The 16,721-nt window shown below is 50.0% G+C and overlaps 1 protein-coding gene across 1 annotated transcript in view; it reads left to right on the forward strand.

Moving 5' to 3' along the window:
- LOC103768552 (histone-lysine N-methyltransferase EHMT1-like) overlaps nt 1–16,721 on the forward strand; it is a gene marked incomplete at its 5' end in the record, with an annotated part of 29,917 nt that overhangs the window by 2,452 nt on the left and 10,744 nt on the right. Inside the window, 11 exon segments of the mRNA XM_008935699.1 lie at nt 348–491; nt 2,020–2,246; nt 3,463–3,621; nt 4,618–4,700; nt 5,972–6,078; nt 8,032–8,154; nt 10,549–10,650; nt 11,372–11,476; nt 14,239–14,393; nt 15,189–15,356; nt 15,744–15,888. Coding sequence (XP_008933947.1) covers nt 348–491; nt 2,020–2,246; nt 3,463–3,621; nt 4,618–4,700; nt 5,972–6,078; nt 8,032–8,154; nt 10,549–10,650; nt 11,372–11,476; nt 14,239–14,393; nt 15,189–15,356; nt 15,744–15,888 — 1,518 coding nt within the window.

Genomic DNA, 16,721 nt, shown 5'->3' on the forward strand with positions numbered 1-16,721 from the left:
GCAAAAGGAGAGCGTGTGTTGTGTGAGTCAGGCCCCTGGGACTGCCCCTTCTGCCTCTGCTTGGCTCTTCCCTGTCTCCAGATACAACCCTTTGTTTTTTTCCCTACCTTGCAAGGAATGAGCGACTCGGGGTCCACATGCATGTTAGTTAGTAAATGATGCATTTCTTCCTGTGCGAGCAGCTTTCACAGCTTCCTGCTGCACTGCTAATGCTCTCTGGCACACGTCTGAATGACTGTGAAAAAGCCAGGGCTCCTCAAGGCAGTGTACAAAGTCTTCCTCCGCACAAGCACAGAGAGTGTTTTGGTCTCCAGTAATTTCATTTCCTTTAATTTCTCCTGTTCCAGCTGGGCCGATGCACAAACAGTGTGGTTAAGTATGAACTGATGCGCCCGTCTAACAAAGTCCAGCTTTTGGTGCTGTGTGAGGACCATAGAGGGAGGATGGTGAAACACCAGTGTTGCCCTGGCTGTGGATACTTTTGCACTGCAGTAAGTCCGTGCTCTCAATCTAGGGAAGGGGGTGCCTGTCGCAGTAGCTGGAAGAGCTGAAAGGTGGAGATGGTACCTAAAGGGGTTTACTGACTTCCTGGCATCAGCTCCACCTCATTCCACAGCACATCAGGTGGTGTTTTCAACAGGAATGTGTGTGAGGGTAGCTGCCATCGTCACCTTTATCTTCCTGGAGACCCCGAGGGGTGTTCCTGAAGGGTTTTCACTGGGATTTCACACAGTGGACGTCTTGTCTTAGTAATTTCTTTGGAACAAGGGGGGTTTTTTCTTTCTCTGTACAGATAATCGCATCAAAAACTGTATTAGCTTGGTTTGTGAATGGATCTGTGTCCAGACATCTGTGTGCCCCCGCCTGCTCCTGATGGTTTAGCTGGGGAACCTGAGTGATGGCACTGGGACAAGGCAGTGTTTGAGATGTCCTGCTGCTTCCTCCACTTCTGCCACCGAGGCTTTTGATAGTGTTGGTCCAGGCCTTTAAGTCGTCAGCGTCCTAGTTTCCCTGTTGCTAAAGCTGAAAAGCACCAGTTGAGGGCCTCGCTGGGTGATGGGGAGGCTTAGCTGTCTGCTGCTAGTGTTCTTCAAGATGACTCAATAAAAGATGCTACAGTAGTCTCAAGCATTATTGTAATAAATGGAGCCATCCTGGGTTTTCAGGCTGAGTCAAAGAATAAGATCCTCAAAACCCTTAAAGGCATTTCGTAAAGCTGAAATAGTTAATGAGATTGCTTGGGAGGACTGTGCCTTCAGGAGGAGAATCTCTGGGTTTTAACCAGCCTTTCCTTTCTCAGTGACATGTCATAGTTCTCAAGCTGAACCTGGGAGTGTTGGTCTGTGCTGTCCAACACTAATAATCCAGCAGAACTTCAGGTAGCACTTAGATCACAGGGCAGTGAGGTCTGGGGCACCTTCAGTTCAGTTGGAAGGACTTTGCTGGAAAGGGACAATAATTCAGAGCAGTTGCCCAAGGTGGCTGAACGAGCAGCCAGCCACGTTACTGGGGTTGAACAGCACAGGGGGCTGCTCTGAGCAGAGAAGTCTCATCCTTCAGGTTCCACTGGGGTGATTTAGCTGTATTCATGTAGGTCCTGGAATGGTTTGTGTGCAGCTTTGTTGGGTAGGTTTCATGCTGGCTCAGCACACAGGTCTGAAGTTTTCTCTTCCAGTTTTGGGGGCGTCCTTACAGTACACTGGCACTTCTAGAAACATAAGTGAGAACTTCAAGCCTTAGAGGAAAGAGCTGGAAATTGGGACTTCTCGGTTCTCTTTCCCAAACACAATTAAAAAAAAAAATTTGCTTTGCAGTCCCTAACCAAGTGAGTTTTTTTCCTGTTTCCTTGGTGGTGTTCTCTTCTAAGGAAGTGGCAGTGCTTGCTTACTGTACTGGAAGCGCCAGGGACAGGAGTGGTGATGGATGAAGTGTTTAAGAGCTCCGTGGCTGAAGCATGTAGAAGGGGTAAGGCACACGTGGCGACCAAGGAGTGAATTTTCTTCTGTGTGGTTTTTTTAGGGCACTTTCATGGAGTGTCAGCCCGAGAGCAGCATCTCCCACCGGTTCCACAAGAACTGTGCCTCCCAGGTCAACGACATGAGCTACTGCCCACACTGTGGGGAAGAGGCCTCCAAGGCAAAGGAGGTGACAATAGCAAAAGCAGACACGACCTCGACGGTGGCGCTGACCTACGAGCAGCAGAAACCAGCAGCTGTGGAGGGAAGGGCTGACACCACGACGGGGAGGTGAGCTTGGAAGCACGTGGTGATCTCAAACCTCATGCCAGCCTGCACTTGGCATTTGGAGGCTTCTGCTCCTCCTGATGGAGCTGAATGCTTTGGGGTCCTGCTCTGGCAGGCCCAACTCGGAAAAAATAAGAAGATGGTGACGAGCAGGTTCTTCTCCCCCTCTACTCAGCTCTAGTGAGGCCCCACCTCTGGAGTATTGTGTCCAGTTCTGGGCTCTTCTGTTCAAGAGAGACAGGGAACTACTGGATAGGGTCCAGCAAAGGCTACAGAGATGCTGAGGGGACTGAAGCATCTCTGTGACCAGGACAGGCTGAGAGCCCTGGGGCTGTTGAGCTGGAGAAGAGAAGACTCAGAGTGGATCCAGTCAATGCTGATCAAGAGCTAAAGGGCATATGCTGGTCAAGAGGATAGGGCCAGACTCTTGTCAGTGGTGCCCAGTGACAGGACAAGGGGCAATAGGCACAAACTGGAACCCAGGAGGTTCCACCTGAAAAGGATGAAAAAATTCTTTCCTGTGAGAGTGATGGAACCTTGGAGCAGGCTTCCAATTCCAATTGGGACTGGACACCATCCTGGGCACCCTGGTCTGAGTGACCCTGCTGGAGCAGGGGGGTTGGATGAGATGATCTCCAGAGGTCCCTTCCAACCCTCACCAGTCTGTGATTCTGTGAAGTGTGTTTGGTGATGCTGAATGTGTTGGAGAGGAGTGTAGCAGCCACAGGGTGAGCTGGGACAGAGGCTATGAAGATAGGAGAAATTAAGGTGTTAAAACCTTATCATATTGTTAGGAATGAAATAATAGTGGAACAAGTTGATGTTGCCAGGTCTCCACAGTGACAGGGAAATTTGGGCCTGTAGGCCCTCAGTTGCACCAGTGGGCACAGATATAAAGAGAAGATGGAAACATAGGTCAGACCACCCCTGTGTTGAACAGTGCTGTGACTTCCCATACCTGTTCTTCTTCTGGTGGCTTTTATGACTTGCCCATGTTCCTGGGTTTCCTATATATTTTGACTACATCAAAATATAATCACAGGGCAGTGCAACTTCTTTTTGGGGCAAAAAGGCTGTAAAGTATATCAATTTTTGTTTCAATTTTACTTGCACTTGTCTGTATTTAAAATTCATTTCCTTTCCTTCTTTGGCATAAGATCCAGACTATTGTGTATTTTTAATGGCTGGGCTGTGGCTGTCTCTCAATTTCTCCCTTCAGTGGCACTGGGACACGGTTGTCAGAGGAAGACAAGCCAGAGAGTTCAGCTGCTGAGGGCTTTGACATCGCTGGGTCTGCAGTTTTTCCAAAGCCCACTACTAGCCAAGGACCAGTTAAAGAAACTCTGGAAAGTGCCCTGTTTGCCCTGGACTCTGAAAAGTAAGAACAAGACTGCTGGGTCTCTCCAGGTTCCAGCAAAGATGCTTAACCTAGAAAAAAACTGAGATTTAGCTTTAGATTTTGACCTCACTCAGCCCTTTATTTGTTCACTTCATTTGTCACTCCCAACAGGTTATAGATTCAAGGGAACAGTTACAGCTCTGAATGTCTTACTGATTGCTCTGGAGGACTTAGATTTTCACTGGCCTTCCAACCACACTGTAACTACTAGAAGTGTCTGTTTAAAGTAGTAAGACACAGAATTTGTTGATGTGTGGCACTAAATAGATCTGGCCCTCATTAGAACAAGGCTGTCAGTGGTTGGAGCTGCAACTTTTGTGTCTAGCTGTGGAGTCCTTGGCACAAGAAGGACATGGACCTCTTGGAGCAGGTCTGGAGGAGGCCACAAAAATGATCTGAGGGTGGAACCCTTCTTCAGGAAGGCTGGGCTGAGAGAGTTGGGGTTGTTCAGCCTGGAGAAGAGAGGGCTCTGGGGAGACCTTCCAGGACTTCATGGGGGCCGCAGGAAAACTGGGGACAAACTTTTCAGCAGGGCCTGTTGAGACAGGACAAGGGGGGACGGTTTTAAACTAAAAGAGGGAGATTTAGACTAGAGAAAAGGAAGACTTTTTGATGCTGAGGGTGATGAGCCCCTGGCCCAGGTTGCCCAGAGAGGTGGTCACTGCCCCATCCCTGGAACCATCCCAGGTGAGGTTGGCCAGGGCTCTGAGCAACCTGCTCCTGCAAGGAGGTTGAAAACCCAAAACATATTATGTTTCTATGTTAAGATTTAACATCTTCTCCTGGAGACTTGTTCTTGTGTTGTGCTGACACTCTGGAGCTGCACCATGGGAACAGACTTTGTCATGCACGTGGGGCAGGAGTGTCTTTCAGTGAGTATTAATTATGCCTCTTTTCCCTGCTCCTGCAGTGGGTGAAATGCCAGGAGTGTCCTTCAGTGAGTGTTAATTATGCCTCTTTTCCCTGCTCCTGCAGACCCAAGAAGTTACGGTTCCATCCAAAGCAGTTGTACTTCTCTGCGAGGCAAGGAGAGCTGCAGAAAGTCCTGCTTATGTTGGGTAGGTGGCCCCTTCCCAGGGCATTGTGTGTCTGGGCAGTGCCCCTAGCTCCTGCCAGGCAGCTGCCAGTCTGGCTCCCAGCATGGCAGCATGTCAAACCCTCCACTGCCCCTGGTGAGTGGAGCTGGAGGAGAAGACCCCTCCTGCAAGTGATGTGTCATTGGGAATGGCTTCATCTTTCTGGGAAATGTGGACCTGCTCCTGAATTGTTTCTGCATTTAGGCATGGTTTTATTCAGAGAACCTGTTAATATCCCCCAATGACTTACACCTGGTTTTTCCAGTCCATCAGAACTTTTCCTCTCTGTGCAGTGGGATAGTTACATGTTTGCCTTCAACAGAGGGGTAAAAAGCTGGGAGTCAGCTTAAGCTGAGTCACAACAGCAAGAGAGCAGAAAAGAAGAGCCCTTTGGGGTTGTTTGGGGGTACATAGTTGTCTGTCACTAGATGACTTTTCACAAATACTCCCGAGTAGCCTCCCCCTTTGGAGGACATGATGCTGCCTTGGGATCATTTCCTTCCCACTCCAGTACTTTGCAATGTGTTTTTGGATGTTCTCTGTTCCTTTAATTTATCAGATTCTTCTTTTTTCTTCTAGCAAGCGTTGGCTTCATTGTTTGTGTCCTCAATAGCACAAAAATGTTATTCATTGATGTTTAACTACAGCCTCATCATATGCAGCATGTTATCATGCCCAGACATCTTTGTCTGGCTGTCATTGTCATCTGTCAGTCTTTGCACAGCTGTGAGAATCTCTGGCCAGATCCTGAGCTTGTCTGAGTTGGAGAAACTCCATCCAGTTTGTAGCCCTGTGTTTGCAGGGGAGCCACAAGGGTTGCTGGTACTAATGCCAGTTAAGTGTGGTGAGACAAAAGGGCCAGGTAGTGCTGGCTCTGTTGGTTCCAACTTCTGTGTTGCTTTAAACAAAGCAGCCTATTTTTCATTATCCTTGTATAGTTTGTGGTTTTGTTGCACTGAGAGATGGTGAATTGGGAATCTGAGGGAGATGGCCTGTGTAGAAATTGTAATACCTTGAAAGTATTAAATTCCATGGTGTTTCTGGAGCTCTTGGTTTGAGGGCTGTTGCATATTGAATGTCCAAGGGACTACCCTGAGAGCTTTCTGGCTTGATTGTGTAGTGAGCTGTGAGGAGGGCTGGAGATGGGCTGGGAACCCATCCTTTAAAAGCCTTTAGCTGAGACCTGGTTCTCCTGTTACACTTTTCTTTAACCTCTGAATTGTGGTTGAAAGCATCTCTGCTCTGTTTTTCAGTGGATGGAATTGACCCTAATTTTAAAATGGAGCACCAGAGTAAGAGGACCCCTCTCCATGCTGCCGCCGAGTCTGGCCACGTGGACATCTGCCACATGCTCATCCAGGTCTGTTTCCACTTGTGCTCTTCTGTATGAGCAGTGATCTGTGGATTTTGGTCTCCTGCCCCACATGGCTAAAGCACACTGGGAAACCAGCACTGAAACATCCCTTCTGTGAAAATCCTCCTCGTTCTCAGGGTTTGCTGAGGGAGAAGTGGTGGAGAGGGACGTGAGCTCTTGGAGGACATGATTGAAGCTGTCTTTCTAGGCTGTTCTCCAAGCAGGCATCACTGGCTGGGCAGTGAGCATGTGACACTTGGATGTAGGACCCTCTGGAGCATGTGGCAGCCTCTGTACCTGAGCACACCCAGCCCTGCCAGCTGTGCCAGCCCTTGCTGACCACTGGTGGACTGCAGGTGATCTGCAGCCTGCTGCCAAGTTGCTTTTTCTCATGAAGGTAGGGAGGCTCTGGGGCCTGGAAGCCAGAAGACCCTGTCTTCCCTTCTGTCAAATCCTGAGTGACTCCAGCAGGATTTTCCTCTGTGATGTAAACATCCCACATGTGAAAAGGAGAGAAGGAAAGATGCAAATTTGGGTTATTGTTCCAGATTTGGATTCTGATTGAGGGAAGATGGTCAAAAACCATAGGGCTGCTCTGGTTGAACCAGCCCCAAAATGATGTGAAGCAAAAAAAGGAGGATTTAAAAAGTTATAGCTTTCCTTTTTTTGTACTGGCATAGATCATCTGGAGTGACTGGAAGTGTGGTTTATTTACCCTGTGTGACTGGGAAGCCTGAAAGGGCCTTTGAGAAAGCAGCAGTGCTGTGTCTTTGATCACAAGCCTGCTGGGATGTTGTGTTTCAACGTCTGGAGTCAGAGGCTTTCAAAGTGCTGTTTGAAGATGCAGCCATGGGCCTACCCTGCTGCTCTTGCTCACTTCTGCTACTGCACATGAAGAGAATGGAATCACTTGTATGAGGAAAAGGAGCAAAATTTGTCAGATATTACAAACAATTTGAACTGAGTGTCCGTAGGGCTGGTTTGCTTCCAAAATCCTTCATCTTCTTGTCTCTTTGCTGATGTCTGGGTACTGCAGCAACACAGTATTTGGCTGGGAATGTCCTCAGCTTGTTAAACTTGAAAAGCCTCTTCTCTGCTCTGGTTTAAAATAGCTCTAACTATTTAAAAGTAGTCAAAACAAATGTGTTCAGAGGGAGGCACCTGGAAGCCACGGGGCCAACGTCTCGTGCCAGGTGAACCTGAGTCAGCATGTGGCTGCTGTGAACAGGTCTGGGCTTCACATGTACCTGTGTGGCCTGCCAAGAGTTGGGCTGCCTCTGAAATTGTAAGTATTGGGTGGGTTACTGAGCTAAGGCAAAGAGTTAAGCAGGCAAGGTCCATGATGGGGTAGTGTTTTGGAAAGGAGGAAGATCTGGTCCAGTTTTGGTCCGAGGCACTCCACGTTGAACTGAACATATACTTGGAGACCTCTGTAGAAATGTTACCCTTGACTTCAACAGGAGCCAATGTCCAGGATTGGTTTATACAGCTCCTACTTTTGTTGCAGTCAGTCAGTTGTTCCTCCTGGTTCTGAGATTGGGAAGAGCTGGTTAGTTTGTTCATTGTATCTGTAAAAATGATAGACCAGGGAAGACAAAGTTGCTGGAGAAAGGAGAGGCTGATTTTTCCAAACTGTTACACAAACAGCATCTAGAAAGCTGCAGTACAAAATCCATTAATAAGAGGAGTCATTTGCTACCAGCTGTTGGCTTCCCTGGCTGTGGAAGGCAGGAGAGAGGGCAGGCAGTGTGCTGCTTTCCAAAACAGGTGAATTTGAACTGCCTCCTTTCCTGGTGGGTGTTGGTTGGTTGGTTTGGTTTGGTTTGTTTGTTTTTCCCCTGCTTACTATGGCTAAAGTTCCAGAAAAAAACCTTTCTACTAAGTCTCTACTCCCCTGTCCTTCCTCTGCTAACCAGTAATGATTTAATTGTCCTTGTATCTGCCTTGGCCTCTTAACAGGCTGGTGCTAATATAGACACTTGCTCTGAAGACCAGAGGACCCCACTGATGGAAGCAGCAGAAAACAACCATCTGGAAACTGTGAAATACCTTATCAAGGCTGGAGCACTATTAGATCCTAAGGTACTGATTTATTCCTTGTCTTTTTCTCCTGAAGAAGCCTCTGCTCACCATTTCTTTCTTGGTAGGTTTGAGGTTGGCTGGAAGTGTACAGGCAGAGGGGACAGGGACTTGCTTGTCGTGGGCAAAAATGCTTGGCCAGGCTCTGGTTATTGGTGGTGCTGTTTTAATGGTTCAGTGTCCTGGCTGGGAGCAGTTCAGGACAAGTGCTGCCACTTGCTACATTAGTTTGTGGCACCAAATGTTGAAGGTGTTGGATTTCAGATGAGGCCTGTAAGGATTAGTATCACAAATCCATTGCAGTGAACTTGGAGTTTAATTTCAGAGTTTCCTTCTCTGTAAACTCTAATAATGAGAAATTTTGGGGTGCCATTTCCAAACGGGCTGATAATTAGGTGCTTTCCAAGCCAGCAGAAATGACAGAGGAAGCTTTGCTTTCCAAAGGACTGATGGGTGGTTTCTTGCAGTCACGCTGCAGTGGCAAAATTGGACCCCATCTTTAAACTCTGCCCTTTAATTGACACACACACAATAAACCCCAGCTGTCTGTTTGCCTTTAGCATGCTCTGCTTGCTTTGCAATCTTGGAAAATCTACAGATCATTCATTACCCCCATAAATCGGATGCTATTTGGAGCACAGGAACCCTCCCCATGTACCTTCTCATTGTTACAGCCTGATGCTGCTGCTGCTCCTCTGCTATTGCTGGGGAGGATGGCAGGGCTGGGATGCTCACTTCACCAAGGAGCTGGGAGGACTGCACAAGATACCAAGTGCTGCCCACCCCGAGCCTTAAACAGATCTTTGGGGGCCTGGTTCTGAGCTGGGAAGGGGAAAAGGATGTGGCCAGCACGTGTGGGCTCATGCTAGCCACTGTCCTGAGTGTCTTGGAGCAGTCCAGACATGTCTCACCTGATCTATTCCAGTGGAGGAGAACAAGGAGTGGGGGGATTTGCTTCTAAAGGTGAAGGGAAGGAAAGGAATCCTGAGCTTGCAAAAGCAAATTAGAAGCCTGAGATCACATCTGAAGTCTAGACTAGTTTATTATGGTAATTAGTTTCTTGCACCAAATTAGTCATCTCTCTGAAAGCGGCAACATAGCAGTTTAAAATCAGCTCCAGCCATTTCCCTGAGAAATCCATCCATGCCCTGCTGGGGGTGTGAGCTGAGCCTGCCCTGCCCAGCCCTGCAGGACTGCTGGGGACAGTGGTGGGAGCTGCTCAGCCCCTGGGTGAGGCTGCTCATCCTGGTGATCCAGTGTGAAAGCCTCACTCAAAACCTGCAGAAGCTACATTAAAACATGCCTGCTCTCCGTTGGCTTGAGAAGCTGCACTTGGCTCCTGCTGGTCTCAGGGGAAGGCTGTGGCATTATTGGGATGTGGCAGGCACTTGGGCAGCTCTAGGGACCCTTTCTGTGCCCCAGGAGTCCCACCCAGTGTCATTCCTGACCCAGGATGTCCCACCCTTGCTCGGAGGGTTGCTGCCTAGCCCCGTGCTGTGTTCTACACTCAGCCTCATGCCAAAGCTCTTGCCTCTGATGTTGCTTCCAGATGCTTAGCTGGAAGGAGTCATTTTGCTTTTCAGGCTTTCATTTCCTTCTCCTTATTTCCTGGTCTCAGGCCTCACTATGTGCTAAGCTCCTGGGATAGAAATGCTTGATAAGAATCAGGCTCCAGCCTCCAGATCTTTGGTGTTGGTGTGGGAGTGTCTGGGGTGTGACTCAGAGCCTGTCCATCTCCATCAGACCCCGTGTTCTCAGCTCCCAGAGGCGTTTTTCCTTTCAACCTTTGGGGTTGTTTTTTATCTCCTAGCCAGGCAGACAACTCCCAGCACTGGGGATGGGGACCTGGGCTCTCCAGAGGCTCCTGGCCCTGTGCAGGACACCCCTATGTCCTGCTGCAAGGTGCTGGGGCGAGGCCTTGTGATAATAAAACACAGCAAAAAAACCCTGTCTAAATAGAGCATTTCAGGATGAGACAAGGCTACTTTTCTCAAGTAAAGTGCAAGCTCTCCCTCTCTAAGGGATTTCTGCCTTCCCTTGGCTCTCCAGCACATGGAGGAGAGTTGGAGAGGGTCTGTTGCAGAGGGGGAGCACCAATTTGCTGGAGTTTGGGGCTGGTACCTTCCCAAGGCTTTGCAAACTCCTTTGCAAACTCAAACTTCTGCAACTCCCACTCCACAAGTTGCACCTCTGAGCTTTGTGTAAGGCTCCCTCTGCTCGGTGCTGGTGTTGGTTGCTGCTGCTCTCTCCCCTGCTGGCAGCACACTGGGGGCTTTTGGAGACCTCTGCTCCATCTGTGAACTATTGTGGTGTTTCTAACCATCAGTGGTGTCATGCAGACGTGGGAGATGCTGGGAAGGGGTGTCCCCTGAGTGCTTGTTCTGTGTCTGTGTCCAGGATGCGGAGGGCTCCACGTGTCTGCACTTGGCTGCCAAGAAGGGGCACTATGATGTTGTTCAGTACCTCCTCTCCAACGGGAAGATGGATGTCAACTGCCAGGTGAGGCCTTCTGCCAAGGGTAGAAGCTGCTTCTTTCAGTTCAGGCACCCTCAGCAGTGTGCTGTCTGCACAGTGGTTCCTCAAATAGGGTCCTGCTGCTGGGGGGCACCTGAGAAATGTTACAGGGCAACAGTGCCGTGGGCAGCCCGGCCTGCCAGAGGAGGCAGATCCCCCACTGACCCCATGGAAGCTTTCCTTCCATGTGCCTTGATTTGCAGCTTCTCCTTGACCTTGGTTTGCTGTGAGCCTGTTGCTCAAGGATGTCACTGTGCTCCTCCTGGCAGGGGGTAGTGGGATCAGGGATGTGCTGTGGGGTGGGTTGAGCCTGGCACTCAGCAGAGCTCATCCATTGCCGTGGGGTGAGGCAGTGTTGCCTCAGGGTACCTCCTCTGGGGAGAAGACCAGCTCCTCCAACCTTCTCAGAGAGCTTTTCTAGGAGCTTTTACACGAGCTGGATGTTCATTGTGCTGTTTGGACAGCCAGCTGTATTTGAACAACCTGGAGATCCACTGGCAGCACGCTGAGCTGCAAATAAACCCCAGCCTGCTGAGGCACCTTGGTTGGAATCACGCTGGACTCTGCAGGGACCTCCCCTGCACAGCATAGACCAAAGGGGAGTGATGAGACAGATGTGGGGAGGGAAAGGGTCTGTGGCTGCCTTGGGAAGCCAGCAGGATTCTGCCTTGCCTGTTCTGTGTGTCTCACTCTCCTTTCCCCTCAGGACGACGGAGGCTGGACGCCGATGATCTGGGCCACCGAGTACAAGCATATTGAGCTGGTGAAGCTGCTGCTTGCAAAGGGGTCAGACATCAACATCCGTGACAATGTAAGGTTCTTCCTGGAATCTGTTTCAGAAATGAACCATAATCTCTGTTTAAAAACAAATGAGCCCAAGGAGGCACATTCTGGGCTTCGTGTGGGGAGGTGCAATTGTCCCTTGATGCAGCTGGTTCGAGGCAGTGGGAGAACGGTGTCTGGGGGGAGAATTTTCCTCCATATTCTGGGCAGTTCACAAGCTGGCAGGAAGGCCTTTTCCTCCAGCTCTTCTGACACAGCCTGTAGGGATGCTGCAGGCTGTGCTCAGCTCCATGCCTTGCTGCTTCTAATCCACCTGGGCCCACTTGGACACTACACCAGGCAGGTTCCTCTTGAGTCCACACTTACCAGCACCATGCTGGTCACAGATCAGTGTGCACTGGGCATGGGTTGGGGTCATCCTGCCTGCCTTTTGAGGGGCATAAGCTTGTCCTCGTGTTTTCTGGATGGATTGGGCAGACACTCTGCTGGCAAGTGTCACAAGGCTGGCTTTTCCCAGGCATAACAGTCACATAGTCACCCATGTGGACAGAGCGTGCCCAGGCTGGTGGCTCAGTGTGCTGGAGCTGGCTCTTGGCCTGCTCCTCACCTCTGTAAATCCTTCTTGAGTGGGAGGTACTCTGTACTTGAGTCCCTGGGAGCTCCATGTGAGGGATTTTGATGGATGAAGGGTAACTGGCTCCACTACTTTCTGAAGAGTTGTTACAGTGAAGTACCCACCCCAGAGCACACTCTGGCATGCCTCATGGCAGTGCATTTTCTTGTCCAAGGCTTCTAGGGCTCTTTTAATCCAAGGAATATAAGCAACTGGTTTATATTTGTTTCCCTAAATGCCTTGTTTTGTGTCTTGGGTGCTAGCAGGGGTAGGTGTTGGCATGTTTGCCTCATGGGGCTCAGAAAGGCTCCAGCTGTTTCTGAGGAGTCACTGTCCCCAGTCTGAAAGCCTGTTTTAGTAGGAGCCCCTATTTCCTTGGTAGCTTAGATAGTTCCCAGGCAGGTCTGAATCTTGATACTGTTCCTAAAAAAAAAGTCCAAAAGTCAAGCAGAGAGAGAGAAGGGACTTTTTGGATTGTTGCATTGCTTCAGAGCCCTAGTGCTGACTCTGAACAAAACTGACTTGTTTGACCTGTCACAGAAACTCTTTGGCTACCAGTTACAAGATCACACATTAAATGATGAGAATGAAATTGGCTCAGTCAACAATTCACTTGAAAGAAAAATACCCTCTTAGCAGACGTGTGTCTCGTGTGCCCCTTACGGGTCCTGCCTTGGGTGGCTCCTGATTGCAGTCATTGAGCAGCAGTGTCACTTGTGCTGGGAAACATCACACTCCAGGAGAGATGCTTTGATTGTAATCATGCTGCTGTTAGGCAGGAGCTGATGCCAGGCAAAGCAGCGAGGCTGGGGTGTCTGTAACCTGTCTGAACAGCAGCACGTGGTGAGCAGTCAACAGGATTCATTTTTTCTGTAGATTGGGATGAAGGTTTTTTTCTAGATGTTACCATAAACAAGAGGCAGGAGTTGTATAGAAAAAGGCTCTCCCCACTCCCTGGTGTGTGTCTGCAGCCTCCTCGTTGAAGGAAGGATCTAAGTGAAGTTGCAATGACTAAAAGATGTGATTTATTTTTGCTTTTTTTATAAAAAAAGAAAAGTTAGGTGATCATTGTGCTGTTGTAATCCACATCTTTAGAGCTTGTCATGGGGAAGGGTTCGAAGTGTGCTGCTGCAAATTGCACTGTAACAGAAAACAGTAGCACTGCTTAAAATATCTCCATCAAAAAGATGAGTGTTCAGCTATTTCTAGAGCCGCCAGTGAGAGATGAGTACATACAGTATTTAAGAGAAGCCTGAAGTCAGATTGATTGCTTTCCCTGTGGCTCGTGGTTCTCTTTCTAGCACCTTCAGATCCCCAGCAGCTTCTGCTGTGCTCCTTTCCTCTCTCATTGTGCAGCAGCTTTCCTGCCTGTCTGGGCTGGGGAGGCTCAGCTCCCAGCCTTTTCCAGCGTGTTTGTTCCTGTCTGTCCCTCTCCCCTGGATTGATCCAGATTGTTTTGTGGCTTCCAGACAGGCGGTTTGCCTGCGGGGTGGGCGGGGCCGGGTGCCCTGTGTGCAGCCCCGTGCCTGGGGGTGGCTGGAGTGAGAACTCCCCGCGGGCCTGCCGGGAGATTTCCCCGCCTGCCCCGGCAGCCCCAGCCAGCCAGAGCAGTGGACCTGGGGGAGCAGGGCCGGAGGAGGCCACAGCAGTGATCTGAGGGCTGGAACACCTCTGCTGGGAGGCCAGCGGGAGAGAGTTGGGGTTGTTCAGCCTGGAGAAGAGAGGGCTCTGGGGAGACCTTCTGGTTGCCCTAAAGGGGGCCTGTCAGAAAGATGGGGAGAATCTTTTTAACAGAGCCTGTTGTGACATGATAAGGGATGATCGTTTTAAACTAGAAGAGGGAGATTTAGACTAGAAAGAAGGAAGAATTTTTGATGCTGAGGGTGGTGAGCCCCTGGCCCAGGCTGCCCAGAGAGGTGGTCGCTGCCCCATCCCTGGAACCATCCCCGGGGAAGATTGCTCTAGCTGCAGATGTCCCTGCTCAGTGCAGGGGGGTTTGACTAGGTGACCCTGAAAGGTCCCTTCCCACCCAACCCATCCCATGATTCTATGTAGGGAGGAGACAGCAAGCCACATGTTGCGTGCTGCAGGTGTAAAGCTGAGGGTGGTGAGGTGCCAAAGCAGTATTAGGGTTTTAATGCACTAAACAGCCTCTACTCTGTTTTCTTACCCTCCAGGAGGAAAATATTTGTTTGCACTGGGCTGCTTTCTCTGGCTGTGTCGACATAGCAGAGATACTGCTGGCTGCTAAGTGTGACCTGCATGCAGTGAACGTCCACGGGGACTCGCCCCTGCACATCGCGGCCCGAGAGAACCGCTACGAGTGTGTGGTGTAAGTACAGCTCCAGCCCTGCCCCTGCTCCCCCTCCCCTGGCCTCTCCTCCCTGCCTGCCTGCTGGCTGGCGAGCTCAGGAGAGCCTTTGAAGTGCCTTTCAAATGTAAGCACAACCAAAATGGATGGAGGGTTTGTTTCTCCGCTGCCCTGCTCCTCAGGGTCTGAAATACTCCCTGCTGCTAAAGCTGATGATAAAAAGGGCAGAAAATGTGGGCTGGTCCTGGAGTCCTTGGCAGGGGGCTGGAGGGGCTGTGCTCAGCCTGGGTTTCCCAGCAGAAAGGCATCAGGCATCCTTGTTTAAAGCTTTTTGTTTTTGTTTTCACAACTACTGTGGCATGATACAGTAACAGGGCTTCCCCTTTGCTTCGTCACTGCTATGAATAAAGTCATCATGTGTACTCACCAAAAGCTGATGAGTATAAACAAGGGCCAAGTCCAATCCCAGTTTCCTGTGGGACTCTTCCATTTCCAGTCTACTCTATCCACCCTGTGTCTTTCCCTGCCAGAGAGAGTCTCAAGCCTGTCTGAAGTTAGGCTGGTACCAGCAAGGTAGTTTGGTGAGGTTTGCCCAGAGCTCTCATGAATACCTAGAGCTCCAGCCTGTGGCTTCTGCCAGCGCCTTCACGTAGAAGGATTCACTGAACCATGCTTGATAATGAAAACTCAGGTGATTATTCACTACCCACAGATTCTTCCTTGCCCTTAAGGGCTGGCTGGAGGATGTGATTCAGCTCGTTTTCCTGGTGCGTGGTTTCTCTTGAGGGATGCTTATCCTCTCTTGCTGTTTTGCAGTCTCTTTCTTTCCCGTGGCTCGGATGTCACTTTAAAGAACAAGGAAGGGGAGACTCCACTGCAGTGCTCCAGCCTTAACTCTCAGGTCTGGGTGGCCCTACAGATGAACAAGACCCTCAAAGAATCATCTACTGAAAAGCCTGCCCAGATAGAGAAGGTCGTGAGCAGGTGAGAACACTGCTGCCTTTGCTTGTGGGTCATGAAGTAGAGCCCTTGTGTGGGGAAGGCTGGGGGCCTGGTTTAAGAAAGGGCTGCAAGTTCACACTTAGCTTTTTAAACTGATGTGAAGGTCAGTTTGAGCTTAGCAAGAACTAAGCACATGCTGATTCAGACCGTGGTTTGTAAATTCATCCTCTAATGGAAATATTTACGTGCACAAAGAACGGTCTGTGAGGCGGGGTGATAAAAACTCAGCTGTGTTCTGGCCTGAACTGCTTTCAGGCTTTGAGTGCTTAGTGATCAAAGGCAGTAGTTCTGCTCCACGATGGCATTTGGGTGGCCCTTTGTTCAGGGGGAGCTTTTCTTCTGTGGTGATTCTCTTTCTGCCACTGACAGAGACATCGCCCGGGGCTACGAGCGGATCCCCATTCCCTGTGTCAATTCAGTGGACAGTGAGCCCTGTCCTAGCAACTACAAATACGTTTCTCAGAACTGTGTCACCTCCCCGATGGACATTGACAGAAACATCACTCACTTACAGGTGAGGGGTCGTGTGTGTCCTCCTGGGTTTTCCTCTCCTGGTGTCTGCACTCAGAGGCGTCGCAGTGCGTGGCACCTCGGAACGGGTTCTGCATTCAGAATGGGATTGTCCAGTCCTAGTCTTGCCAGCAAATTCCAGCTAAGACTACAGCCTTAAACTCCAGCTCCCACTCTAGGAGATGGGATTCTGCTTTCCTTCCTTTCCAAGACTTAAGCCAAACTCTGTGTTACACAGTGTGCTGCAGCATCATCCATCTGCTGCTGGCTGATGTGGCTCCCAGTTATCCATTTCCTCTGTTCTGTATCTAGAGAGTCAGTAAGTTGTTGGGAGATCTTCATGCTGTCTCCCTGCTGACTGTAGCATCCAGGCCAAGGTCACCAGTGTGATACTGGAGGTCCTCAGAGGGGTGGTTTGTGAAAACAGAGGTGGGGAGGCATAGGGTGAGGATGACCCAGCTCTGGACACAGCTCTGAGATGACTGAAATGAAGTTGTTGTGCCCAGGCCCTGTTGTGCAGCAGCTGGTGGTGGGGCTGTGTTGGCCTGGGGAGTGCTGGGGAAGCAGCCAGCTGGAGCACCCGTGGGGGAAGGAAGGAGCAAGCAGCAGGGGGGGTCTGAGCCATCATGCTGCATCATCTCCCAGCTCCAGTCCCTCCTTGGAACCTTCCTTGTCCTGAATTGTGGAGTGCAGCTCACAGGGCATGGAGGAAGGTTAGTAACACAGGGAGGATGTCCTCTCATGAGAAGTGAAGGTGGCTCAGATCCTTTCCTGCAGGCCCAAGGCCTCTGATGTTCATTGCACACAGAAATAAATAATGGAGTAAAAATCCTGCTG

Source organism: Merops nubicus, unplaced genomic scaffold (genome assembly GCF_000691845.1).
Source record: "Merops nubicus isolate BGI_N331 unplaced genomic scaffold, ASM69184v1 scaffold10202, whole genome shotgun sequence".
Classification (NCBI taxonomy): domain Eukaryota; kingdom Metazoa; phylum Chordata; class Aves; order Coraciiformes; family Meropidae; genus Merops; species Merops nubicus.